The following is a 27,993-nucleotide window of genomic DNA, read 5'->3' on the forward strand; positions in this document are numbered from 1 at the left end:
TGGTAGCAGCAAAAGCGGACTCACGTAGGTAGTAAGAAGGCAGAAACTTGATCCAGTTATGGTGTCTACGAAGTGAGCCTAGGGGGGCGGGCCTGAGGCCCTAGGGGCGTGTCTGGAAGGCGGTGCTTGGGAGAAGGCTGGTGATAACAGCGGGGGCCAGCCACTCTGCTTCCCAGCGCCACGTAATCCCGTGGTTCTTTGCCTGAGCTCTGCTGCCCTTGAGCGCAAACCAGGGGGCTGCCCGGCCTTGCCCGGAACCCCCCAAACCGGGAGCCAAGCACATCTCCTTGCCCAGCTAGCTTCTCGGGTGTTTCGTTTGTAGAAGTGAAAAGCTGACTGATGTGTACGCGCTGGAGACGGTTAGGAGAGTGGCCGAGGGCCCAGGTGGGAGGCGGTGGAGGCCAGGCAGACCCCACATTCCGTCTGGTGGGGCTCTCGGCCCCGTGTCCCCCGCGGAGAGAGTTCAGACCTGGCAGCATCCGTGAGGGGAAGCCGCCGGGTTAACGTGCACTCGTGGGTTCAGCCCGGGCAGCCACCCATCCCGCCTGGGGCGGCCCAGTCCCAGAGTTGGCAATGAGCTTCAGAAAGCACAGTAAAGACAAGACGCCCCGAGTTTAATGCCATTTTATCACAACACAAGGCTTCCATGGAGCTCGGGGAGGCGGGGCCCAGGGTGAAGCCAGGCTGGACGCAAATGACCCGTATGGAGTCCTGGCCCAGCTCACCCGAGACAAATGTGCCACGGCTTCCAGCTTCTTCACCCCACCCAGGAGCCAGCGGGCTGGCCAGGCTGGTGGCCACCCAGGTCGCCAAGGGTCCTTGTGGGACACGGGGTCCCAGGAGGAGGTGGGGACCTCAGGATGCAACAAGGACCAGGAAACTTCCAAACAACCCCAAAAGCTTTCTGCTTCAGATGTGCTAAGTGACGTGTCCCCAGGAGGCTAGAGCAGCCAAACTCTCACTAAACTCTAAATACCCCAGAACCGAGGCTGCACACACAGGGGGGTGGGGTGGGGGGGAGAGGGCGGAGTTAAACCCACACCCTGGAACCTGTGCTCTCAGCCCCACCCTGTCCCCCCACCTCGCAGCCTGGCCAGCAGCCACGGGACCACAGACACACAGTGCTCTGGTGTCCCTCTGGTCCTCGATTTCACCCCCTTCTGGGCGAGGGGCTCAGGAGCACACCCCGGTCTTAAGAATTTAGTGCTACCAGGTTCCCTAGGCCTCTGAGCCTTTGATGTCCCTGGGAGCCCCACGGGCTGCTGGTGGGGCTGCGACATTTGCTGGCGGAAGTCATTTTTTTCTTCGGAAGGAACTTGGCTTTCCTCCTGCCCTCGCTGGGAAGTTCACGTGGCCCCTAAAGGGACCACTGCCCAAAATGCGGCCTCACAGCGCTCGTGGGACCTGGAGGCTTCCAGGGTTACGGCCAGAAAGAGGCAGGAGGTTGTTCCCCACACCACGCCTGACCTTGGCCGAGGGCGTGCAGCCCCGCAGCAGAGGCGCTGCCCTGTCCGGCTCGGCTCCATGGCTGGGCGTGTGGGGAGACAGCATGAAGTCCACCCAGAGCCCAAGGCGTGGAGGTCCAACATCTCTGTCCTCAGAGGTGGACCGTGGCCAAGGGGCAGCCCAGGGGACACCTGGGGACAGCTCCTGCCTTGCCCGGGTATGCTGGGTTTTCGTGTCTGCCGAGGGGAGTCGCAGGCATTTCTGGAAAGCTTACAAAATCAGTGCCATTTCCACAGTGGGGGCAGCTGTGACCTGCCGACCCCTCCTGGGAGGAGGTGAACTTGGGGGCCCAGGAAGTGGGGCCAGGGACAAGGCAAGGCTGCCCCCAGCCAGGCGCCCACTTACATGGGGTCCCAGCCTGGATAAGCCCACCTCCCCAACTTCAGCTGAGCCAGTCAACTCAGGAGCCACCCACTGGAGCTTGCTTCATATTTTAAACCAAGTTAATGCTACAAACTTCACACAACAACAGTGCTTGCCCCACTGAGCACCGGAGGAAACCCGGATCCCTGAGGATGGGCGGGGGGCCTCTCGGCCCACCACCCTTGGCTGTCTGTCCCCAGAAGGCACAGCCTTGGCTCGGCCCAGAGCACCCCTGCCCACGGCTGGGCCACAGGGAAGACTCAGGGGAATGGGGTGCAGCCAGAGGACTTCAGGGGCCTCCCAGCCTACAGGGGTACCACGAGCTGTCTCCCTGTCACCCCTGTCCCCGCCGAGGCCCAGTCTGCAGGGGGGGCCCTCCCTGTTACCCGCTGGGCATCCCTGAAAGACCACCAAGCTACCTCTACCCTGGGGGTGGGCTGGGAAGGGGAGGGTCTTCAAGTAGCCCCCCGTGCAAACATGGCAGCCAAAGGCTCCCAGGGAGGCGCTGGTTTGTTTCAATCTCCCCCTTCCCCATGGTGGAGACACCTCAGTGTGTCGTGGCCCCTGGACCAGGGCCCCTGGAAGGTTCTTCGGCAGGGGAGGCAGGAGGGGGGAATCCCACAGGAACGTGGCCCCTCAGCTGCCTGTCCCCCTTTGCACCTGCCCTGAGAAGGACCCTGGAACCCCAGGCCAGGGCCTCAGCTACAGACATGAGACAGAGCGGTGGAGACGCCAGCGGCCCGGTGCTAGATTTATGAGGCCCGAGTGCAATTAGTGCTGGCAGCCGAGACCCAGCCCCCACGGCAGCGGGGGAACCGGGGAGGGGGCCCGAAGCCCTGGGAGCCCAGGCCTGTCAGTGGCCAGGGGCCAGGGAAGAACCTGTCTGAGAGGTCTTAGTAGAAGCTAGAACAATCCCCCTGCCAAAACTCAGGGAGCACAAACTCAACCAGAAATAAATACAGGATTCTCAACAAACTGAGGGTCCGCGTCGCCCCTCAAAAGGAAGCAGGGAGGCCTCACCTGTGGTCCTTCACGAGAGGTCAGAGGTCAGAAGGCCCCACCCACTTCCTTTGGGAAGGACAGGTCCCAACCCCTGGTGCCCTCCTCACCCCCAGCCTCCACATCTCCCCAGATGCTTCCGCTGACGGGAGGTGGGAGAGGAGAGGAGGAGACCCCCAGACCCGTGCGAGCAGGAGGCCGGTCAGTCCGATGTGAGGAGGTAGAGACAGGGGCGGGCTGCTGGCGGCAGGCAGGGCCACTCAGTTAATCAGCAGGTCCCCCAGGTCGTAGGAGTCGAAGAGGTCGCTGATGCCCTCGCCCCCATCCAGGCTCCACAGGTAATCATCCTGCTCCAAGGGCGGGGAGAAGCTGATCAGCGGGGAGCTGCAGGCCAGGCTCGGGGACAGGAACTGGTCCTCGGTCTGCTGCAGCAGCGGGTGCGGCAGCTCCAGCATGCTGTCGGTGGCCTCCAAGGGCACGAGCGACGGCGGCGGCGGGACCTGCTGGGGAACCGGCGCTGGCGCTGGGGACGAAGAGACAACTGTCACGCTTGGCCCTGGTGCCCGAGCCCCTCCGAGGCTGAAGTCAGCCCTCAGTCCCCAGGGGCAGCTATCTTGCTCTCTGGATGGCTGTGGGCCCTCCCCCTCGCCCCCAGCCTGCCCCCCAGGGCACAAGGACCCCTCCCTCTCCTGCTGGCACTGACTCCAGCCAGCTTCCACGCATCCCCGCACTCTCTCCTCTCACAGTGGAGGGGCGCCCTCTCAGACGCACCCCCTGGCTTCTGGACCCAACCTGACCCCTTTTCACCTTCCGGCCCTTGCTCCTGAAATCATTTCCTCTCTTTCTTGCACCATTGATTTCTCCTACTCAGCTAGCCCGGCCCCATGCACACACACTCTCCTAACACCTGCCTTTCCAAAGCACCGTGCCCTAAGCCACAGCCCTTTCTACACGCTGGACAGGCACGTGCCAAAGAATTACCAACACCATATACAAAAGCAACTCAAGACTCAAAACGGATCAAAGACCTAAGACCTGCAGGCAGGACCCGAAACGATAAAACTCTTAGGAAAAAACAGCAAAACTCGTGACCTTGGATTTGGCCATGATGGACATGGACGTCACAGATAACAAAAGAATAACGGATACATTGTACTTCACAAAATAGCTTCAAAGCTGTGCATCAAAAGACAGTAGCAGTGGAGTAAAAAGGTGCCCTATTCAATGGAAGAAAATATTTAAAATCATGTATCAGATAAGGGGTTAATATCCAGACTACAGGAGCGGGCATTGTGGTGTAGCATTGGTTCAAGTCCCGGCTGCTCCACTTCTGATCCAGCTCCCTGCTAATGTGCCTGGGAAAGCAGCAGATGATGGTCTGAGCATTTGGGCACCTGGATGAAGCTCCTGGTGCCTGGCTTCAGCCTGGCCCAGCACTGGCTGTTGCAGCCACTTGGGGAGTAAAACCAGTGAATGGAAGACCTCTCTCTCTCTCTTTTCTGCTCTCTGTAATTCTGCCTTTCAAATATATAAATATTTTATAAAAATCCAGACTATAGCAAGAACTCCTAAAACTCAACAGCAAAAAGTCTGATTCAAAAACTGGGCACAGGACTTGAGTAGACATTTCCTGAGTACGGTTACAGGGAGAGAGAGGTCTTCCATCCACTGGTTCACTCCCCAAAGGGCCACATTGGCCGTGGCTGGGCCAGGAACCTGGAACTCCATTTGGGTCTCCCATGTGGGTGGCAGGGGCCCAGGTACTTCAGCCATCTTCCATGGCTTTCCCAGGCACATTAGTAGTAAGCTGGATCAGAGTGGAGCAGCCAAGACTTGAACCGGAGCTCATATGGGATGCTGGCAACACGGGTGGCAGTCTAACCCACTAGGCCACAATGCACATCCCAGGAGCTATTTTTTTTTTTTTTTAAGATTTATTTATTTGAAAGTCAGAGTTACACAGAGAGAGGAGAGGCAGAGAGGGAGAGAGAGAGAGGTCTTCCATCCGATGGTTTACTCCCCAATTGGCTGCAACGACCAGAGCTGGGCCAAGCCAAAGCCAGGAGCCAAGAGCTTCCTCCAGGTCTCCCACGCAGGTACAGGGGCCCAAGGTCTTGGGCCATCTTCCACTGCTTTTCCAGGCCATAGCAGAGAGCTGGATTGGAAGTGGAGCAGCCGGGTCTCGAACTGGTACCCATATGGGATGCCGGCACTGCAGGCCAGGGTGTTAACCCACTGCGCCACAGCGCCGGCCCCACCCCCCAGGAGTCATTGGTCCTGGGTGCAGTTTCAGTTTTACAGGAAGAAAAGAGCTGTGCAGGCAGACGGTGGCGTTGGAGGCAAACATGAATGCGTTTAAGATCACTGACCTGCACGCCGACACAGAGGGCACGTTTCATGAAATGTACATTCTACCACAGTGGGAAAGAAATCTACCTGACCTCATGACTCTCCAGTTCCTGGTCTGTTTCCCGCTCCTCTTCATAGTGAACTTGCTCAAGAGCTGCCTGTGTCACTCTGCTTCCCCATTACCATCAACCCGCTCCCAGCTGGGCTCCGGTCCCACCAAGCCACGGAGCCGAGGGCCTGCCTATTGCTAAACCGCACGGCAGTCCTGCGGCTTCGCCCTATCTCACGTTGTGCAACTTGCAATACCGCCTGCGCTTGGCTTCGGCTACAAAGTGCCTCCTGGTTTTCCTCTCCGGCTGCTTCTCCTTGGTCCCCTTGGCTGGATCTCTGTCCCCTTCCTAACTTCTAGACCCCAAGGCCCAGGTTCCATTCTCAGCCTCTGGCTGCACCCTCGCCCAGCTGGTCTTGGCCTCCTGTGGCCTGAAGTCCCCCGCTGGACCTGCTGCTCCCAAGTGGACACCTGTGGCTCAGCCCTCGCCCCATGGGAACTGTGCTACCAACGTGACTGTCTCATGCTCTCTACCTGGCCAAGTGATACCAGAACTTAGCACGTCACTGCATTTCCCCGAAACCCATGCCTCCACTGTGGCCTGCAAACCACCACTCACTCGGGTCCCAAGCCAAAAGGCCAAAGAATCCTCCAGAATTCTGCCATCTCCCAGCAGCCAATCCAGAAACCAGTCTGGTGTCCACAACCAAAGGAGTTCTCCAAGCTGCTGTTTTCTTGGGTTCCATGGCTCCCATCCTGGTCCTCGCCCCACCCCCTCACCTGGTCACCTCGCTTTCTTTTTTAAAAAAAGATTTATTTATTTATTTGAAAGGCAGAGTTACAGAGATGCAGAGGCACAAAGAGAGAGAGAAGTCTTCCATCTACTGGTTCACTTCCCAAATAGCCAAACGGCTAAAGCTGTGCCAATCCGAAGCCAGGAGCCAGGCGCTTCTTCCAGGTCTCCCACATGGGCGCAGGGGCCCAAGAACTTGGGCCATCTTCTACTGCTTTCCCAGGCCATAGCAGAGAGCCGGATCGGAAAGGGTGCAGCCAGGACTTGAACCGCCACCCATATGGGATGCTGGCACTGCAGGCAGCAGTTTTATCCGCTCAGCCACAGCGCAGGCCCAGTCACCTCGCTTTCTCGCTTGCCTGGTCCAGTCTGTGTTCTCACTTAGGAACCTTGCTGGCTGTCTATTGGCTTGGAATAAAATCTGCCTGGGGTCAAGAACACCCTGCACGATCCAGCCCCTGCCTACCTTTCTACCCCACCCCCACCTCGGTCCTGAGCTCATCCACCAAGGTCATTCCCACCTAGAGGTGGGAGGGTGACAGGGAAGCAAAACGCAGCACCGGAAACTGCCTGCCAAACCTATCTTGAAGCCAGAGTCCCACTAACCGAGTCATTCCTTGAGCCCCAACCAAGCACTGCTTTGAAAATACGACCGGGCCGGCAGCCCGACTGCCGGGCAACCTCTTCCTGATGCTGCAGCCCTAGGCAGTGACCTGATGTCCACCGGCCTCCGCTTCCGCATCTCCAGAGGGCCGATCACTCTCTCCACCTCAAGGGCTGTGAGAGACTGAAATGACAGTGCTGGGCGCTTGGCCGAGCAGCCAAGACGCTCGCCGCCTGGGGCAGCTGCATCCCTTACTGGACGGCCTGAGTTCGAGTCCCGACTCTGCTTCCTGGGAGGCAGCAGGGGACGGCTCATGTACCTGGGTCCCTGCCACCCATGTGGGGGACCCGGATGGAGCTCCTGATTCTTGCTTCCAGCGTGGCCCAGCCCCAGCCATTGTGGGCATTTGAGGAGTGAACCAGTGGATAGATGATCTCACTCTGTCTGGCCCTCTCTCTGTCTCTCTAATGAATACATAAAATTTTTAAAAACTGGTTTGCCACAACCCCACCCTGGGTCTGCAGCAGGCTGTGGCGCAGTGGGTTAAGCGGCTGCTTGCCACGGCCACATCTCACATCAGAGCGCGGATTCAAATCCTGGCTGCTCCGCTCCCGAGTCCAGTGTCCGGCTAATGTGCCTGGGAAGCATCCAATGATGGCTCAAGTGCTTGGGCCCCTGCACCCGCGTCGGGGAGGCCTGCCTGGGGTTCCCGGCTCCCGGCTTCTGCGTGGCTCAGCCCTGGCTGTTACAAGCAGTTGGGAGAGTGAAGCAGCAGGTGGAAGATCTCTATCTTTCTACTGCTCTGCTTCCAAGAAGACGAAAATCAATAAATAAACATTTAAAAATAGTATGAAAAACAGCTCCCATGCACCAAGGGCCTGCTCTGGGGACGAACCTTGATCCGCCTTCCCCGACTCTCGGTGGCCCTGGTCCAGGCAGCACCATCACCCCTGCTTACAGACAGGGAACCCGAAGCCCAGAGAAGCCAATTCCACTTGAACTGTTGAGCACGATGCTGAGGCTCGGGGAAGAGGCCTGGCGTGCAAGCGAGGATGGGGCTGAGCCCCAGCCCGGCCTCTCGGCAGCCGGACGAGCGAGTGCCTCTGATCTCCCAGGAAGCAAAGCCCGGCTCCACCTTGCCAAGCCGCTGGGGCACTGGCTAAGAGGGCACAGTGGCACCGTCTGGTGCGGGCGGGACCTGTGCTCTCCTGCCCTTGGGCACAGGCACAAGAGAGCTGCCCCTTGCAACATTTGCCTAGCATCCTGCTTGGAAGGCGCGTAGGTTTTTGCACAGAAGGTGCTCGGGTCACGTTGACTTTGTAAAACAAACAAACAAAAGCACGCATTCATTCATGCTGTATCATCTCCTGTCACGCACTTAGTCCTCACGAGGGAATCTAAGGGTTCCCATTGTAGAGGTGTGGAGACTGAGGCCAGGCTTAGAGATTAGCACGAGTCGTCCAGGCACTCAGAGGTGAGATGCAGGCTGGGATGGGACCCAAGTCTCCCAGGCTCCGATCCAACGCTCCCAGCTGCCTTTAGGTTCATCTCGGGATGTCAGGGGCTGGAGGGGGGTGGCTATTACTGTACAAACCCCTCCTGCCACAGGTGAGGGAAACTGAGGCAGGGAAGGGTTAGCAACTCCCCTGGTGATGCCGGGCCAGGACCTAGGCCCCAAGATGGACACAGCTTCCCAAACTGGGCCTGGTGGTACTCAGGTTCCCAGAATGACTCTGCTTCAGGCCAGAACATGGGGACGTGTGTGTGTGTGTGTGTACACGCACATCTGCAGGAAACGCTCCTCCCTGGCCCTTCAGCAGAGACAACACTCTGAGGCCACCACCAAGGCGACAGGGAGAGCCGTGACAGCAGAGCCAGCTCCTGGGCCAGCCCCACCACCAGCTGCCCAGCAAGCTCCTGCTCCTCTCAGCTCCTGACGTGTAAAACCCAGGGGAGCGCCTTGTCCTTGCTTAAGCCGCCTCTGCCAGAGGGCTCAGAGGACCACAGGGAAGACAGGGCAGCTCTGACTCAGGAGATCCACGGCTGTGTTGACAGCTGAGTGAGAAGGTGGAGCAGGAGGCGGGACAGGAGGGTGGGGCACGGGTCTGCGGTAGGAGATAGGCACTAGGGAGGTGGCCAGAGGGACAGATGGCTGGCAAGGGGAGAAGCCTGCTCCTGGGACGAGGTCAACAGACACAGGGGAGGTTGCCAGAGAAGAGCCTGGCTCTCGTCCCGGCTCTGCCATGCACTTGCTGTGTGACCTTACGGAAGCTGCTTGCCCTCTCTGGGCCTCCATTCATGTAACGTAAGGAAGAATTGCACTAGATCGGGGGCCAGCAAGCTTCGGTGAAGGGCCAGACAGTGCCTGAGGCTCTGCAGGCCCCATAGGTGTCTGCCACCTCGTGGCTGGGCGGATTCCCCCTACAACTTTAAGAAGATGTAAAAAGTGTTCTTAGCTCCCAAATCTAAAAGCTGGCCGGATTTGGGTGGTGAGCAAGACCTTTGAGTGAGAGAAGGGAATCCAACCTGTGTTCTGCAGGATCCCAGCCAAGCCTCTCCCATGGGACCTGTTCTAGCCCTGCCTGTGCTTTCACCCAGGGCTTGACCTAAGAAAGAGGGGCACACGGGCCTCCGTGCCTCTCCCACGTCACCGGCTGGCCCGCTGCGTGCTCCCAGCAGAGGCCGAGCACCGCCCTGGAGGAGGGGCCTCCCACGCTTCCGTTTCAGCTGCTTGGGAGCCTCTGGGGACTTCGCCCGCCTCTTTGCCCCCTGGCAGCTTCCCCCTGCACCAGCTACCTGCCGGCCTGGGGCCCCTTCCTTGTTTGCTCTGTGCAGTGCGGAGAGCACAGCACAGCCTGTGGCCTCCCAGGTGGGAGGCCTGGGCTAAGTCCCGTTCTGTCTCTGCCCCCGTCCATGTACCACCGACCTGGGGACGGGGAAAATCCGCCTCCAGAATTGCTGGGAGTGGGCGGGCCTTTGGGGACCTGCGTTTTGGGCACCTGTGTTCAAGTCCCAGCTCCGCTCCCAATTCCAGTTCCCGCTAACACACACCCTGGGAGGCAGCAGGTGATGGGTCAAGTAGCTGGGTCCTTGCCACCCAGGAGAAAGGACCTAGACTGAGTCTGAGGTTCCCTGCTCTGGCCTGGCCCAGCCCCGGCTCCTGTGGGCATCTGGGGAGTGACCCAGTGGACGAAGAACTCTGTCACTCTCTGCCTCTCAAATAGATCCATAAACATTAAAACAATAAGCAGAACTGCCGGCGGGAGGGGGGAGTCAGGTGACCTGTGAGTTAGACACTGTCAATTACTGTGCCAAGCTTACAAATGAGGACATTGAGGCAAAGCGAGGTTAAGGCACTTTCCCAAGGTCACACAGCTGGTGGGGGAAGGGCCAAGAGCCAAATGCAGGCCCCTCTACCCTAGGGCACCAGTGCTCCAGGGAGACACGGAAGGCACGCACAGTGCTTCGTAAAGCCCTGCGGTGCAAGGTGCACGGTTGGGGGACCCCGCCCCCCGCTGCTGGGTGGACGTGGGAGAGGGCACCAGGCCAGGTGTTCTCCCACCTGCTGTCCCGCTGCTCCGAGGACCTTACCTGAGGATGACGTGGGTTCCTCCCGTCCAGGGCTGGTGCCCCTGCTGGGCTGGGTGGAGTCAGGGCTGGGGCTGCGGGCGGGGGAGGGGAGGCGCTCCGTGGCAGGACTGTCCGGCTCCTGCACCTCCTCTGGGCACAGGTAGACTTCGATGGGCCCTTGGGTGCTTCTCAGATATATCTGCAGATTATCCTGGAGGGAAAGAGAAGCCGAGTCTGGGCTCTGGGCAGCCGGACACGTACTCGAGTCAGCACGCACGAATGGACACGTGTGGCTGCCACATTCCTCATGTGGGGACACCTGCTATTTTTTTTAAAAGATTTATTTATTTGAGAGGCAGAGTTACAGACAGAGAGAGGGAGAGACAGAGAGAGAGGTCTTCTATCCACTGGTTTATTCCCTCAAATGGCTGCAGCAGCTGGAGTTGGGCCAATCTGAAGCCAAGAGTCAGGAACTTCTTCCAGGTCTCCCACGTGGGTGCAGGGGCCCAAGCACTTGGGCCATCTTCTGCTGCTTTCCCAGGCCACTAGCAGGGAGCTGGATTGGAAGTGGAGCCTCTGGGACTCGAACCGGCACGCTTAGGGGATGCCAGCAACTGCAGGCAGATGCTTAACCAACCACGCCTCAGCGCCAGCCCCGACACCTGCTATTTCTGCCGTCTGGCCTTGGGCCTGTGGGAAACAGAAACTCCCTTCTCACTGGGACTGCGGATGTCATACAGCCCATCTCGGTCCCTGCAAGGGGAGCCCACCGGAAGTGGGGTCAGCACGGAGAACGACAGGTGAGCGGGAGCACGTGGGACACACGCGAAGGCCCAGGTTGCGTCCTGCATCCGCTCCCCTTCGTCTTCACGCTGGTCCCCAGCCCCCGGAGCGCGAGCCAGTCAGACCTGACTCTCTGTTTCCTGTAACCAAGAGTTCCTGACACCAGGCCTTCCCCCTCCTGCCTCTTCCCTTTTACACTTCCACAACGTGGGCCACAGCTGGCTGCACAGGGGCCTCTGCGGCACGCGTCTGGCCTCCACGCCCGGGGCCCCTGCAGTACTTCCCCTGGACAAAAACCCTCCTCGCTCTCAGACCCAGGGTCACAGTCTCCCTGGGGGCTGCCTCCTCCTGTCCTGTCTCTGCTTTCCAAGCCCACCTTCAGTCCAGGAAGACAGCATCGCTGTCCGCCTGCCTCGTCTCCTGCCGGGTCCTGAGCGCCTCCCAGGGAGTGGCATGGCCTTAGTGACCTCTGCAGCCCACTCTTCCAGGGAACAAGTCATTTCTTGAGCCCAGCCCTGGGCTCGGGATATGAGGGAGCAGAACAATTCGCTCACGAAGCTTGCACTCTAAGGGATGAAGCCAAAGTAATCATGCCAAAAAAAATCTTGGTAGGGCTGGCGCTGTGGCTTACTGGGTTAAGCCACCGCCTGCAGTGCCGGCATCCCATGTGGGTGCTGGTTCGAGTCCCGGCTGCTCCACTTGCGATCCAGCTCGCTGCTAATGTGCCTAGAAAAACGGTGAAGATGACCCAAGTCCATGGGCCCCTGCTCCCAGGTGGGAGACTAGGAAGAAGCTCCTGACTCCTGGCTTTGGCCTGGCTCAGCCCTGGCCACTGCAGCCATTTGGGGAGTGAACCAGCCGATGGAAGAGCTCTCTCAATCTCTCTCTACCTTTCAAATAAATAAAATCAATCTAAAAGATAGATATATATCTTCCTGGTGAATGGAAGTCAGGTGTGGTAGGAGACCACAGGTGGTTATGAAGCTGGGGTGATCACCAAGGGCTTCCAGGAAGAGGTGACATTCAGGCTGAGACTTGTAGGACGCACAGCAGCAAACCAGGCAGAAGCAGGGAAGAGCATTTCAGCAGGAGGGAACCGCACGTGAGAAGATCTCGCCCTGGGGATGAGCTTAGCACAGAGGAGCAACTGTAGCCAGGTCAGTGCAGCCAAAGCAAATTCAGCCTGGGACAGCAGGGAAGAGACTGGCAGGGCCAGCTGGCGTCTTCCCCTGGGGGAGGGTAGGAGTTTGGGTCTTTAGGCAAGCACGGTCAGCATGCAAGGATTTTGTGAGTAGGGAGGTCACTTGAGTGGGCCCATGTGAGCAGCTGGGGCGGGATGGCACGGAGAAACCAGCAGCAGAGACGTTCTCAGGCCAGTGTCCGGTCTGTGCCATCCTTTCCAGCTCTCGCTGTTTCTGGCCAGCTTGGACATCACCATCATTGCCACACAGTGGCACGGACATCCCGGGGAAGCTTGGCACAGGCAGTGCCAGGGCAGCGCACAGAGTGGCCCAGGACCCTCCCCGGGGGCTCCTGCTCACCTCGGTCTTGTCGGGCACTTCCAGTCTCGTCTGGGGCGGCGCCTTCACTGCGATCACCGTCTGCTCCTTGAAGTTGCCGACAGCACGGATGTCCTGGTACGTCACGTAGGCCAGCGTAGGGGCAGAGTCAAGAAAAGTGAGCGCTGGGCAAAGTGCAGACCCCAGATGCCAGGCGGGGCCCAAGACTCTGACTACCGCTTTCTCACACTGCTTAGAAATAGCTCAGGGGCCGGTGCTGCGGCTCACTAGGCTAATCCTCCGCCTTGCGGCACCGGCACACCGGGTTCTAGTCCTGGTCGGGGCGCCGGATTCTGTCCCGGTTGCCCCTCTTCCAGGCCACCTTTCTGCTGTGGCCAGAGAAGGCAGTGGAGGATGGCCCAAGTGCTTGGGCCCTGCACCCCATGGGAGACCAGGATAAGCACCTGGCTCCTGGCTTCGGATCATCGCGGTGCACTGGCCGCAGCGCGCCAGCCACGGCGGCCATTGGAGGGTGAACCAAAGGCAAAGGAAGACCTTTCTCTCTGTCTCTCTCTCTCATTGTCCACTCTGCCTGTCAAAAAAAATAAAATAAAAATAAAATAAAATAAAAGAAATAACTCAGAACTGTAACTTCTTCTTTGAATGTCATAAACTCCTTTGGCTCCTTTTAGACAGCCCAAGGAGGTGTGCATCATTTTCAAATGCTGCCCATGGGTCCAGCACTGTGGCATAGTGAGCTAAGCCTCCACTTGCAGTGCCAGCATCCCACATGGGCACCGGATTGAGTCTCGGCTGCTCCACTTCCTATCCGGCTCTCTGCTAATGTGTCTAGGAAAGCACTGGAAGATGGCCCAAGTGCTTTGGCCTCTGCACCTGCATAGGAGACCCAGAAGAAGCTCCTGGCTTCAGATCATCCCAGCTCCAGCCATGGTGGCCATTTGGGGAGTAAACCAGCAGATGGAAAACCTTTCTCTCTGTCTCTCCCTCTGTCTGTAACTCTACCTCTTAAATAAATTAATTAAAAATATTTTTAAAATGCTGCCTTATATGAATTTTTTATGTAAAGGCTTCCTCTCAAAAAGATCATTAGCTCTGAGAAGACGGGAAGATTTGTTTTGCTTCTTTACATTCCTCACAATGCCTAACATCCTTCCAAAAATACCAGGCTAGATCCAAAAGCCAATTAGATGTGAAACCATTTGGAAAAATGCACAAACCACGCTCTCTGACCTCATTGCTTGCATCCCAGGAATCTGATTTAGGGAAATAAGTGACAATAAGGGGGCAATGTCCAAGACACAAAGATATTCACCTCTAAGAAAGCAGAAACCTAGAGCTGTTCCACATACTCATTCTATAAGACAATCTGAAGTCAGTTTATAGATGGGTGAAAAAGAGATTGAGTCATGTGAAGTTGCTTTCTCACAGGTACGTAGTGATTGCATACTGGCATTTTCCTGTGGATATGTAATGACAAATAAAAACGTCCATGGTATTAAGTGGAGAAGAACAGAATAAAAAATGTAATGAGCAGCAGGGTCCCCGTGCCTAGTAAGGAAACGATGCTGTGTTAGGCTGGCAGCCCATGGCTTCTTTTTTGTTCTATATTTTGCAGATTTAAAGAAATGTACTTGGGGCTGGTGCTGTGGCGTAGCAGGTAAAGCTGCTGCCTGCAGTGCCAGCATCCCATATGGGCACCAGTTCCAGTCCCAGCTGCTCTACTTCTGATCCAGCTCTCTGTTATAGCCTGGGAAAGCAGTAGAAGATGGCCCAAGTCCTTGGGCTCCTGCACCTGCATAGGAGACCCAGAAGAAGCTCCCGCCTCCTGGCTTCAGATCGGCGCAGCTCCACCTGTTGCAGCCTTCTGGGAAGTGAGCCAGTAGATGGAAGACCTTTCTCTCTCTGTTCTCTCTCTGTCTCTCTCTACTTCTGCCTCTCTGTAACTCTGCCTTTCAAATAAATAAAAATAACTTAAAAAAAAGAAAGAAAAAAAGAAATGTGCTTGTCTCAGGGTCACCACTGTGGCATAGCAGGTAAAGCTGCCACCTGCAGTGCCAGCATCCATAACAGGTACTGGTTCAAGTCCCAGATATTCTACTTCCAATCCAGCTCCCTGCTAATGCACCTGGGAAAGCAGCAGAAGATGGCTCATGTCCTTGGGCTCCTGCACCCACATGGGAGACCCAGAAGAAGCTCTGGCCATTGTGGTCATTTGGGGAGTGAACCAGGGGATGGAAGATCTCTCTTTATCTCTCTCTCTCTCTCTCTCTGTAACTGCCTTTTAAAAATAAATAAATCTTTAAAAAATGTATTTGTCCCATTTTGAATAATGAAAAGGTAATTTTAACGGGCTCGAGAGGAAAAACTATGGAGAAAGAGCCAGATGGGCCAGAGCCCTCGGAGGCAGTGGGACAGAAGCACACACAGGCCCTGCGCCGGCCCCCCCCCAGCAGAGGATATCTCTGGTTGGCCTTGTCCTCGGTCAGGTCCTTTAAGCTCAGAGAGCAGCTCTGGATGAGCTGGTCCAAGGCCTGCTCCGTGCTCGTCAGCTCCTTCAGCTCCTGCCTCAGCTGCTGCTGCGTCCCGGGCCGGGTGGGGTCTTCAAACATTCCCCTGCCTCTGGGAACAGAGCAGCCCCCCCCCCCACCGGTGTCAGTGTCAGTCCATACCCAGAGACCCACCCCCAACCCCAGGGCTGCAGAGAGGGTAGGGGTGAAGCTCCAGGTCAAGGTGCATGTTGGTGCCCCCACGGCGTGCACATCAAGTGGTCATCATCACTCTCAGGGATTGGAACTGGAAGTCGAGGCCCGAACCCTGCTTCTGGGGGGCTCTCCACTCAGTCCATTCCTAATGCCCCAGCCTCTCCCAAAGGGCAGGGGACCACAGTGACCCCAGTCCTGAGTCCCTTGCCTGGGTTCTCTTAGGATCCACGCCAGGGACTGTAGGTCTGCTCTTTCAGACCCTGCAGGAGTGGGAAGAGGAGACCCTGGTCCCCACATCTGAGATGGAGGCTGGGTTAGGCCTTCTCAGCTTCCCGGGACTTCCCCGAGCTAGGGATGGGGACCTGGGGAGTCCTCACCGAGAGGAAGGAGCTGGGGTCCTTTTAGGCCTTTGCTCCTCCTGGACATCATCTCCATCCTGCTTCCCACCTCCTATTACTCCAGGGAGTGCACCTGCCCTTCCACCCAGCTCTCAAACAGTGGCTCTGCCCCAGCCCTGGCCCTGACCCTCACACCCCAGGCACTCACACCCTGGGCACTCACACCTTGGCCCTGGCCCTGACCCTCACACCCCGGGCACTCACACCCCGGGCACTCACACCCTGGCCCTGGCCCTGACCCTCACACCCTGGGCACTCACACCCCGGGCACTCACACCCTGGCCCTGGCCCTGACCCTCACACCCCGGGCACTCAAACCCCGGGCACCCACACCCTGGCCCTGACCCTCACACCCCGGGCACCCACACCCTGGCCCTGGCCCTGACCCTCACACCCCGGGCACCCACACCCTGGCCCTGGCCCTGACCCTCACACCCCGGGCACTCACACCTTGGCCCTGGCCCTGACCCTCACACCCCGGGCACTCACACCCCGGGCACTCACACCCTGGCCCTGGCCCTGACCCTCACACCCTGGGCACTCACACCCCGGGCACTCACACCCTGGCCCTGGCCCTGACCCTCACACCCCGGGCACTCAAACCCCGGGCACCCACACCCTGGCCCTGACCCTCACACCCCGGGCACCCACACCCTGGCCCTGGCCCTGACCCTCACACCCCGGGCACCCACACCCTGGCCCTGGCCCTGACCCTCACACCCCGGGCACTCAAACCCCGGGCACCCACACCCTGGCCCTGGCCCTCACACCCTGGGCACTCACACCCTGGCCCTGGCCCTGACCCTCACACCCCGGGCATCCACACCCTGGCCCTGGCCCTGACCCTCACACCCTGGGCACTCACACCCTGGCCCTGGCCCTGACCCTCACACCCCGGGCACCCACACCCTGGCCCTGGCCCTGACCCTCACACCCCGGGCACTCACACCCCGGGCACCCACACCCTGGCCCTGGCCCTGACCCTCACACCCCGGGCACTCACACCCCGGGCACCCACACCCTGGCCCTGGCCCTGGCCCTGACACCCTGGGCACTCACACCCTGGCCCTGGCCCTGACCCTCACACCCCAGGCATCCACACCCTGGCCCTGGCCCTGACCCTCACACCCTGGGCACTCACACCCCGGGCACTCTCACCCTGGCCCTGGCCCTGACCCTCACACCCCAGGGCTCTCTCCGCCCCGGCCCCGCCCACCGCCTGGCCGGCCTGCACGGGCACTCACACCCACTGGACATGGTTCTTGGCCTTCTTGCGGATGAGCTGGATGCCCTCAAGCACGTTGGTGATGTCGTAGATGCGCCGCTTCTGCACGGCCAGCACCTCCGCCGCCCAGTTCAGGTCCAGCACCCCGTCCGCCGACTCACTCAGCAGGTAAATGAACTTCTTGGTGAGCAGCCCCAGCGACGTGTCGTATCGCGTCTTCTCCCCGGGGGACTTGGGCGCTGAGGACAGGGGCGCAGGCACAACTCAGGGAGGGCCAGCCCCACCTCTCGCCACCCTCTACCCCTTGACAGAGTGCTGCGAGGGAGCACACCGCCAGCCGGACTCCCGAGACAGAGCGACTCTCCTGAGGCCTGGCAGCCCCCTCCAGGACAGCCTGGGGCAGCCTGGCCAACACCTGTGACACCTGTGACACCTGCCGCCTGCAAGCCACTGCCGCTCCCACGGTCCACACTCCAGCAAAGTTACCCTCACAACGTGCTGTGCCCATTTCACAGATGCCAATACTGAGACAGAGACAGGCTCACTCAGCTCAAAACTGGCCACGCTGGGATTCAAACCCAGGCGGTTTGGCTCCAGTGTCTTCCTTTTAAACCCTTACCCTGTCCTGCCAGATAGGTCAGGAATTTGCAGCTAGGGTAGGGAGGTGGTGATAAGGCTGGATTTCAGATTTTCACAGATGCACGCTTGCTGCTGCTTTCCACGGGGAGCCTGGTGTTTATCTGAGAGGAATCAGCTGCGGCAGGTTCATAGAAAAAGGTCCCATTCTTAATGAGCTGATGTCACAAGACCACATCTCAGCTGCACCATCACAGACCACAAGGGGACTCTTGCAACACAGCAGGCCAGTGACCCAACGAGTTCTGGAACCTGACTTTGCAGAGTATGAGATTCCACACAGAGGGACTCAGAATCCCTTAACACACATGAGGGGGCTTGCACGGGCTCAGGCCAATGCACGTGATGAAAAAGCTAGGCAGCGGTTTCAGGTGTTTTTGCACCAAATAAACTTGTATTTTAATTCTATTTCCCACAAATATTATGGGTAAAGCCGCCACCTGCAATGCTGGCATCCCATGTGGGTGCTGGTTCATGTCCTGGCTGCTCGACTTCCAATCCAGCTCCCTGCTAATGCACCTGGGAAGGCAGTGGGGGACGGCCCAAGTGCTTGGGCCCTTGCACCCGCTGGATGCCAGCTCAAGTCCCAGCTGCTCGACTTCCAATCCAGCTCCCTGCTAATGCTCCTGGGAAGGCAGCAGCAGATGACCCAACTACTTGGGCCACTGTCATCCACATGGGAGAAGCTCCTGGCTTCTGACTTCGGCCTGGTCCAGCCTTGGCTGCTGTGGTCCTTTGGGAGGTGAACAAGCAGATAAATGATCTCTCTCTCTCTCTCTCTCTCTGCTTCTGCCTCCCTCTGCACTCTGCTTTTCAAATAAGTAGATCTTTTTTAAAAAGTTAATTTATTTTAATCTATTTGAAAGGCAGAGAGAGAGATCCATCTTCCATCCGCTTGTTCACTCCCCCAGATCCCACAAGAGCCAGGGCTGGGCCAGGCCAAAGCCAAGAGTCCAGAACTCCATCTGAATCTCCCACACAGGTGGCCAGGGCCCAAGAACTTGAACTATAGTCCCATTAGCAGGAAGCCGAATGGGAAGTGGAGGAGCCAGGACTTGAACTGGCGCTCTGATATGGGAGGTGGGCATCCAAGCAGTGGCTTAACCCACTGTACCACAACCTCCATGAACTACTTCTTTTTTTTTTTTTTTTTATAAGATTTAAAGGCAGAGTTACAGAGAGAGAGGGAGCTTCCTACCAATGTGCATCCTGGGAGGCAGAGAAAGAGCGAGATCTTCTGTCTACTGATTTACTCCTGAACTGGCCACAACAGCCCGGGCTGGACCAGGCCAAAGCCAAGAACCTGAACCCAAGCACTTGGGCCATCTTCCTCTGCTTTCTCAGGCACGTAATCTGGGAGCTGGATTGGAAATGGCACAGCTGAGACTTGAACTGGTGTTCATATGGGATGCTAGAATTGCAGGCAACAGCTTAACCGGCTGTACCTCAATGAACTTTTTTTTATTGTTGTTTTATTTATTTATTTGAAAGGCAGAGTTACAGAGAGACAGAGACAGAGGCAGAGACAGAGAGAGAGAGAGAGAGAGAGAGGTCTTCCATTTGCTGGTTCACTCCCCAGTTGTCTGCAACACCAGAGCTAAGCCTATCTGAAGCCAGGAGCCAGGAGTTTCTTCCAGGTCTCCCATTCAGGTACAGGGGCCCAAGGACTTGAGGCATCTTCTACTGCTTTCCCAGGCCATAGCAGAGAGCTGGATCGGATGAGCAGCAGCTGGGACATGAACCAGCACCCATATGGGATGCCGTACTACAGGCAGAGCCTTAGCCCACTATGGCACAGCACCGGCCCACCTCCATGAACTTTTTGAAGTATGCTTGTGGTTGACAAGTGTTTGGCAGGCAGAGTTCTGCCAGGTTTTTTGCCCTTGGCAGACATTACTAATTGATCAGCATACTCTTTTCAGGAGTAATGCTGAGCCTTAGAATCCTTCAATGCAATGCTCTGGGCAGCCTCTACCAATCAACTGGAGAGGAAACGCTTTTCCAGTTCTTAATCCAGCTGTGCCTCGTTTTACAGATGAAACAACTAAAATTCTCCCGAGTGGAGTGACCAGACGGGTCGGGGGGATCCCCACTTGGACCCCCAAATTCCTGGCCTTCAAGCCTTCCATCACATACTTTCTTCACTGGGCCTGTGACCCCCAAAGCTAGAGTGTCTCCCCAACACAGCTGCTTAACCCCCTGCTCTGCCCAGAACCCTGCCTGACCCTGACCCACGAGGCACAAATCCCCTCCAGCTTAGCTGTGCGAGGTGCCCTCTGGGCAGCCTCTGAGGTGGCCCAGGCTGGACTGACCCCAGCCCTGTGCTCTTTGGAATCACATACTTTGCTTTCTGTCTGCAGGTGGGAGAGAAAGATGCTGCTTAGCTCTGCTCCCCTCTGAGCTGGATTCTTGCAGGAAAAGTCAGGGGCAGGCATTTGGCACAGCAGCTTAAGTTACTGCATAAGACTGCCTGGTTTGAGTCTTAGCTTATTTTAATTATTTATATTTTATTTATTTGAAAGGCAGAGTGACAGAAAGAGAGAGAGAAGGAAAAACAAAGAGATCTTCCATCCACTGGTTCACTCTCTACATGGTTGCAATGGCCAGGGCTGGGCCAGGCCAAAGCCAGGAGCCAGACCTCCATCCCAGTCTCCCATCCTCGTGGCAGAGGTTCAAGGACCTGGGCCATCTTCCACTGCTTTTCCAGGTGCATTGGCAGGGAGCTGGGTAGGAAGTAGAGCTGCTGGGTCTCCAGCCGGCACTCTGACGTGGGATGCTGGTATCACAGCTGGGGGCTAAACCTGCTGCACCACAAAGCTGCCCCAGCTACTCTGCTGCTGATCCAGCTTCCTGCCAGTGCGCACCCTGGGAGGCGGCAGACGATGGCGTAAGTAGCTGGGTCCCTGCCACCCACTTGGGAGACTCGGATAGAGCTCTGGGCTCCTGGCTTTGGCCTGGCTCAGCCCCAGCTGTTGTGGGCATTTGGGGAGTGAACCCTGTGGATGGAAGCTCTATCAAATAAAATGAAAATAAATAAAACTTTGGGAAACATCAGACTGAGGGGCCGGTGCTGGGGCATAGTGGGTAAAGCCACCGTCTGCAGTGCCGCCATCCCATATGGGTGCCGGTTTGAGTCCCAGCTGCTTCACTTCTGATCCAGCTCTCTGCTATGGCCTGGGAAAGCAGTAGAAGATGGCCCAAGTCCTTGGGCCCCTGCACCTGTGGGCGAGACCTGGAGGAAGCTCCTGGCTCCAGATCAGCCCAGCTCCAGCCATTGTGGCCAACTGGGGAGTGAACCAGCAGATGGAAGACCTCTCTCTCTCTCTGCCTCTCCTTCTCTCTCTGCATAACTCAGACCTTCAAATAAATAAATACATCTTAAAAAAAAAAAAAGAAAAGAAAAAAGGTCAGACTGAACTAAATCTTAAAACTTTAAAAAAATAAGCTGCCAATGAAAACGGCCATCACATTTGGATCATGAGAGCAGGGCGTGGCGTGGTGAGACCTAGGTGCCCATCTCCTAGCTGTGTGGCCTTGGGAGAGTCACTCAAGCTGTCTCATCAGGATCCAGTGAGAATGCACAGGAAACCTTTGTAAAACAGAAGGGGTGAGCCTGCGCCCCGCCCGGCCCCCACGCCGCTCCAGCAGCCCCGCTTACTCTTGGGGCTGGGCAGCCCCTCCACGCTGATGCACTTCCCCTTGGGACTTCGGAATTCAGGGAGCGCAGGCCTCCCGATGCCCTCCAGGTCCAGCTTCCTCTTGGCCTTGGAGAGGGGGGAGGAGGAGAGAGAGAGAGAGGCAGACTTTGAGTCTCGGTCTCCCTTTAGCTTTCCCCTGACCTGGAGCCAAAGCGCCGAGGCCAGCAGGAGCCGCCGGTGCTGGGGAGACGCTGTTGCCCTTGCTCAGGAGACACCCAGCACCTGTGCAGTGAGCTCAGGGGCAGGAAGCAGATACAGGCCCAGGCATGGGAGAGCCTACAGAGCCAGTCTAGCCAAGGGCTCGGGGCTCCCCAACAGCAGCACCCAAGGTCACCTCTGCCCTCGCCCCTCCCCTGCCCAGAGGATGAAACCGGGAGGAAGCAATGGGCGGGGCCTGAACCAGAGCAGGCAGGGGAAGGCCCCCCTGCAGAGCAGCTGGCCCGGCAGCCCGGGTGCCCATCACAGCGCTACAGCTGGCCCCTATCAGGGCGGGGCTGGGCACCCGCCCAGGCCAAGAGGACGTCCTGGCACGGTGCCACACCCCAGGGAGGTGCCCGCCCTGGGAAGCCATGCAAACACCCCACCACCACCCCCCTGTGTGGACTCCAGCTCCAGGGCCCCAGGGCCCGCTGAATAGACCCCATTTGCCACTCTTTCTTTGCCAAGTGGGGCAGACAATGAGCGCGCCCCTGTGTCTTGAGGACAAGCAGCTGAGGCCCCCGGTTCCCCTCCCGGTTCCCGCCAAGCTTGGGAAACACCTGCTGGGGAAATCAAACCACAGACCCATCTGCTGCTCTCCACCCTGCTGCCGCCGGGCCCCAGTCAGGCCCCGAGCAGCACTGGCCCGGAAAGGGGCTCCCTCCTGGTTAGGGCAGGCGGGGCAGGGCGGGGCAGGGCAGGGCTGGGGCGCTGGGGCACGGGGGCACGAGGGCAGAGGGCAGAGGGCCGGGCTGCAGTCTCCAGCCCCTTCTCAGGCTCACAGTGTGAGTGTGGAAAACGCTGCGCACCCAGGAGCCTCGGTTTCCTCCTCTGTGAAATGGGCAGAGCGCGTCTCGAGGGCGCAGGGGCTCAGGAGGAAAGTTCTGTGAAGTTCTGGGTCTGGACCAGCTCACGTAGGAAACCGCGGGGCCCCTCCCCTGAGGTTCAGTCTCAGCGTCCTCCTCGACCTCCCCTCTGGTAATCAGAGTCCATTTCCTTCCTCTCCTGGCCCCTGGCCCCTCCCCCCACACACATACCCTAGCCTGGTTTGGACAGAGGCTTGTTTTTAACACTTGGTGGTGAGGTCATGCGCGCCACGGCTGAGACGTCTAACCGCCAACCACAGCTGGGCTGACAGGTGTAGGGGGTGTTGGCTCTTCCTGCCGTCCGCTCCCCTCCCCCCACTGCTGCCTCCTCCAGGAAGTCTTCCTGGATTGATCAGAGGAGTTCTGCTCCTTGGTTGGAGGAGCCTGGGTATGATGATGCTCCTCTCCTCTCTACCCACACCCAGATCAGGACTCCATTCAAACACCAGCCCTGGTTGTTTCTCTCAAAGTCTCTCTTGCATGTTCTTCACCTACTCTCCCAGCTGGTGAAATCTAGATTCTAGACCCAGCCCCAGCCTGTCACTAGAAGAAGTTTCAATCATTCACTGAGAACTTCCACAAGCCCCGACATCCACCGCCTCCCCAGCACCACAGATGCCCATTTTACAGATTAGCCAGTCCAGGCTTGCCAAGCTCCAAGCAAGCCCCTATGAGGTCTCACCAAGGATCCCAGGATCCTTCACCTGCCCCTCAGAGGCAGCTCCAAGGGCAGGCTGAGTCCAACAGAGGCGGGGGGGGGGGCAGTGCAGAAGCCCCCTAAAGCCATCCCCCCACCTGAAGGAACCGCCATCCACAGAGCAGGGAGGAGGACCGGGAACAGAACCCCTGTGCGGGGCCCCTCACGCGCTGCTCAGAGCCCCACAACAGCACCGGCCAGCTCAGCAGGCGGTCGAGAAATGGAGACCCAGAGTGGCTCCGGCGCCCGCCCAAGGTCACACAGAGGACAGAGCCAGGGTTGGAACAGGTCTGCCTGCCCCCAAGGGCACGGACCAGGCTGCCTCGGCTCCAGCCCCCACACGTTCCCCCAGGATTTGCTGGGGGTGGGCCAAGGCCTGGCGATGCCTGCCCACCCCCGGCACTCACTCCCCCCCCACATTCCCCTCACTCCCCCCACCCAAGGGCACCTCCCTGACACCTGTGGGCACTGCCCAGAGAAGTCAGCCTGTGGCTGGGCTGAGCCTGCAGAGCTGAAAGTGGGGGCGACAGCCTGGTTCAGTCAGGCTCCCCCCTTCCTGGCTGGGGAAGCCGGGAAGCCACTGGCCTGTTGCACCCGCTGTAGAATGGGGATCACCGGGACGCTGCGGCACAGCGCCTCGCCCGGGGCTGGTGCTCGCACAAGGAGCCGCCAGTGCCGCAGCACCAGGAGCACCAGCAAGGGGCAAGTTCAAGGGCGAGCTGGAAAGACGGTGACGGGCTGAGGAGAGCAAAGGCCCCTCTTAGGTAGCCCCTGGGGCTGGACCTTAAAGGCCTGGCTAGGATCTGAGCCCACGCTGCCACAGCTCCTTCCTCAGGCAGCCCCCAGGCAGGCAGAGATGCCCAGGCACAGCGCTCTCGACCGGCAGCACCAGGCGGAAACCAGGGCTCCGGGAAAGAGAAGCGACTTGCCCAAGGTCACGTAGAAGCAGAGCCTGGTCTCTCCAATGCCCTAAGTGAGACAGGGCAGGGTAGGAGCAGGTGCAAGGAGGGGAGCCTCCCGGGGGAGCCCCAGCTCTGCAGCCTGGGACTCCTGGCCTCGCCTCCCGGAGCCAGCATCTCCCCTCTTCTTCCTGTGGCCTTGTAGGGCTGTGTGTTCAAATGCTCACTTCCTCTCGGGGGGAAATACAGAAACATCCAAGGAGGAGGACACAGAAGCCCACCAACCCTAAGGCTCCTGCAGGAACGAGAGAGAATAATGCCAGGGCTGGCCGCCGTGGGACCCCCAACCAAGAGCGTCCCCTGAGCCTTCTCCCGAAGCTGGTGAGGAGAGCGCTGGACAGGGAGCAAGCAGGCCTGGGTTCTGGCTTTCGATTTGCTACTGAACTTGGCTGCCATCCCTGGGCGATGCCTGAGGTCCCTTTAAACAGCAGCTCCCCCGCAAATCCTGCTCACCCTGCACTTTGCAGCCTGGCCACAAAGCAAGTGGCACACCCAGGGCTGGGTCTGGAGCCGTCGGGTCACGCCCTTGTGAAATGACTAAGCAGGGGGGCAGTCCTGCCCATGGGGCTGAGGGGCCCTGGGCATCCGGGAAGCAACGGGAGAGGGGCTCTGGCAGGTCTGTAGGGTGGTCTGGTGCGAGGAGACTCACCCTCCTCTTGGGCTGTGACTTGGGCGAATGACGCCGCTCCTCTGCTGTCTCCTCACCCCCAGCATCTTGACCAAGCCGTGCCCGGCACACGAGAGGCGTCCAGTAAAAGCAGCTATTTCTGCTAAGATCTCTGGGCCGCTCGGGGAGCAGGGACGGGCAGGTGCACTCGGGCCCCTCTGGGAGGGTTCAGAGCAGCTCAAAACCACAGCTGTCGCCGCAGCTTGGCCTGAAAGCAGCTGGCCAGAGGAGCGAGGCAGCCACCGGGCCCCTTCCCCGGGGACACCCTGCTCCAAAGCCAGGCAGTGTGGGGAAAGCCAGCCTGCAGAGGGAGGGACTTCCGCTCACCTGCCTTTGTGGGTCAGGCCAGTCCGCCCTGTCTCCCCAGGTCACCTGGGCCAGGTGGTACCCACACCCTGAGTCTCAGCCCCTCCCCCACACAAAGTAGGACTACGAATGCCAGCTAGGAGGGTATTTTTTCAAATTCCAGGAAAAGCAGAAGTAAACGATGTTTATTGCGGTGCAAAAAACCCTCTGAAATCCACACCTGTTTTTTCATAATATGCATTTTCCATGAACTTTCTGAATACCCCTCCAAGCACAGATTTCCTTTCTTTTTTTTTTTTCCGCACCAGAATAAACTTCTCTTACAATTCCACTTTCCATAAACTTTTTGAAATATCCTCATATTTCACAGGCTACCAAAAAATACGTCAGACCAAATATATGTCGGGGAGGAGCCGGGGACCCTCAGTTACCCGACCCATACAATGGGGACCAGAGTCCTGTGGGCTCCTGTGGGAAAGGGCTCTGGGAAGGACAAAGCCTGGAACACGAGCAGAACCTAAGCCCAGTGGCAGGGAGCAGGGGTTCTGCCTGTGACTGGCATGTGTCACACGTGCCTCTGCGGCGGGGGAGGGGGGTCTTAGCCCTGTACTTGAACTTATTCAGCACACCCACAACTAAGTGAATCGGCAACACTCCCCTGCCTGGACTCTGCTTTCTAAACCCAGGACCGGGAGCGGGAAGTGACCTGAGAGGCACTCGCCCCTTAGCTACTGTAGGCACACCTGCTGTCTCAACAAGAGGAAACCGAGTCCCAGACAGGGGCTGTGGCTTGTCCAGGAACACACAGTGACTCGGCGGGCATGGTCGACCGGAGAGGGCTCCTCGCCCCCCACCCCCCACCCCCCACCCCCCAGGGCCTTTCTCACTCCACCCCGATTCACCCAGGCTCCAGGGATTCCATTCCCACCAAACACAGCCTGAGCAGTGTCGGACAGGCAGCCTGGTGCCACACTAGGGGCTCCCTGGCAACAGGAGCCCAGGGAGGGCTGTTCATGAGGTACAGGCCACATCTGGTAGGCAGGCTGGACCTGGGCGAGGACCTAGGGTGGAGATTTGGGAAGGACTTGGCTGGACAGATAATCTGGAGGCTGTCCAAGTCAGACTGGACCCATCCCCCTTGTCTCAAAGTCCCCAAGGTGTCCCCAGGCCAAGCCCTGTGCCTGGACACAGCAGGTGCCTAGTTCTGGTTGCCAGGCCAAACAAATGAAGGAATGAATGAATATATTAGAAAGCCTCGTGTGTCGTCTCTGCCAACCAGGGGTGGCTACTTCGGGTGTCTTACGGACTAGGCCAAGGTCATGGGAGCGCTGGGAGTAGTGGGCTGGGTTCCAGACCCGCAGCCCAGTGCTCACACCGCCCCACTGCAGTGGATGCCATTGAATGAAAGGGCCTTCTGCTCGGATCCTGGGGGGAAATGGATTGTTCTGGAAACTGAAAACTCATCTTCCCCCTCCCCAAAATTCCAACAGGGTTTCAGTGCCCCTCCCTCCTTTCCCACACCCCGAAAAGCACAGAGGGAGGCAGCGGGGGTCCCCAGCATTACCGGCAGCCGGCCTGCGGGGACGCAGCGGACAGCTTGGCCCTCGGGTCCGTGCGGGGTGGTGTCGAGGCAGGTGCCGGCGGCCGCAGCGGGAGGCACCGTCTGCGGGTACAGCGCGGTGTAGTAGGTGCTGGTGGTGGTGGCCGGGCCAAGCTGAGGGCTGCTGAGGCCGGGCGGCCACGGCTCGGTGGGGCTCATCGCCGACGCCCCCTTTAGGGGCTGCCCGGCGGCCGGAGCCAGGACCCGGGATCCGCTCAGCATGACGAGCGCGGCGCCCCCTACCCCACCGGCACCTGCGGGCTCTGGAGCCTGCAGCGGCTCACACGGCTCGCGCCATGGCGCGGAGGCCGGGGGAAGCCGCCAATGGACGCCTGCGGGACAAGGGCGGACCCTCCCCTCCTGGCTGGCGGCCGAGCCGCGCTTGGAGCTCTGCGCTCGCGGATCGCCGGGCGTCGGAGGCGCTGCCAGGGGCTGTCCCGCCCCGAGGGCGGTCGCCACCCGGGGCGGCCCCGCGTCCCTGAAGGCCGGGGGCGCCTGGGGTCCGGCCCGCTGGGAGGAGGGGTCTCCGCGGCGTCGCAGACTCGGGCGGGGGTCGGGGCCCCGACTGCCCCGACGGCCTCTCGGCTCGCTCTCCGGTCCCCGAGCTTTTCTCTGCCTTTTTTTTTTTTTTTTTTCCTTCTTCTTCTTTTTTTTTTTTTTTTTAGCGCCAAACTGCGTGCCGCGAAATTCGGATCTCCCGCGGAAAATGCCGCGCTGCGATTGGCTGCTGCAACAGGCGCAGGCTCCGCCCCCCCGGAAAGGACCGGTCCTCGAGGCGCAGGTTTCGACACCGGCTCCGCCTCTTAAAGGGGCCGCGACGCCCCGGCGGGCAGGCAGCCTGCAAAGCCCCGACGGAGCGTGGTTCCGGGCTGCGCGGTGCAGGAGCGGCCGGAGCGGCGCGGGGGGCGCCCGGAGAGGGGCCGGGAGGCCCTGCGGGTGCGGGAAACATTTTGGCGCAGAGTCCTGACCCGAACCCAGGCGCAGCAGTGCATGTTCCTGGCCACAGGGGCGTGCGTTTGTTTGCGGGGTTGCCTAGCTGGCGTTTGTGTTTTCGCATCCATAGAAGGAAAGCCTGCTCCTTTTCTTGGCAGGGGGGCGAGGGGCGGAGCCTCATGTTGACGCCTCTGCTGAGCGCCTAGGGTGTGCGGCTGCGATGTGCGGAGCGGACTGCTAGATGCGGGCAGGCATTGCACCTCACTGCTGCACCAACGCCGAGAAGAGCGGCGATCCTCGCGGTGGAGGTGGGGTCTGAGAGGCGCCGTAACCTGCCCAGGGTCGTCCAGATGGGTTGGCCGATTTGAGAACCCGCAGTGGACTCCTGGACCGTCCAGTTCCCCAGCCCTGCCCCCTGCAGGCTCGCGGAGGGTGGGTGTCCAGAGTGCAGAGCTGTGTTCCCAGGACCCCACTCAGTAAATATTTGAACATCTCCCTCTTTCCCAAACATTCTTCCATCACAAGACACCCCCCCCCCCCATTCAGAAACCTTCACAGTCCGCTCTGTGCTG

General features: G+C 59.0%; 1 protein-coding gene across 2 annotated transcripts; it reads right to left on the minus strand.

The window, feature by feature from the left end:
* Positions 1–612: 612 nt before the first annotated feature.
* E2F2 (E2F transcription factor 2) lies at positions 613–26,710 on the minus strand. 2 transcript variants are annotated; one of them, XM_062193161.1, is made up of 7 exons: positions 26,453–26,710; positions 21,156–21,261; positions 16,881–17,100; positions 14,997–15,155; positions 12,558–12,672; positions 10,255–10,444; positions 613–3,391 (listed from the first exon to the last, which is right to left on the minus strand). In XM_062193161.1, exons 1-7 carry the CDS (start codon positions 26,708–26,710, stop codon positions 3,129–3,131), a joined length of 1,311 nt encoding a protein of 436 aa, XP_062049145.1. In that variant the 3' UTR covers positions 613–3,128. The 2 variants fall into 2 exon arrangements, with proteins under 2 accessions (XP_062049145.1, XP_062049146.1); XM_062193162.1 differs by having other exon boundaries at positions 16,887–17,100; positions 26,453–26,661.
* Between the last annotated feature and the right edge of the window lie 1,283 nt (positions 26,711–27,993).

This window comes from Lepus europaeus, chromosome 5 (genome assembly GCF_033115175.1).
Source record: "Lepus europaeus isolate LE1 chromosome 5, mLepTim1.pri, whole genome shotgun sequence".
Classification (NCBI taxonomy): Eukaryota; Metazoa; Chordata; class Mammalia; order Lagomorpha; family Leporidae; genus Lepus; species Lepus europaeus.

Excerpts from the sequence above, each read along its gene's own strand:
- E2F2 (XM_062193161.1), bottom strand. The coding sequence starts at position 26,710 with ATGCTGAGCGGATCCCGGGTCCTGGCTCCGGCCGCCGGGCAGCCCCTA. Across the intron at positions 21,262-26,452 it reads TCCCCGCAGGCCGGCTGCCG|GCCAAGAGGAAGCTGGACCT; the intron begins GTAATGCTGGGG and ends CCCCTCTCCAAG. Across the intron at positions 10,445-12,557 it reads AAGTGCCCGACAAGACCGAG|GATAATCTGCAGATATATCT; the intron begins GTGAGCAGGAGC and ends CTTTCCCTCCAG.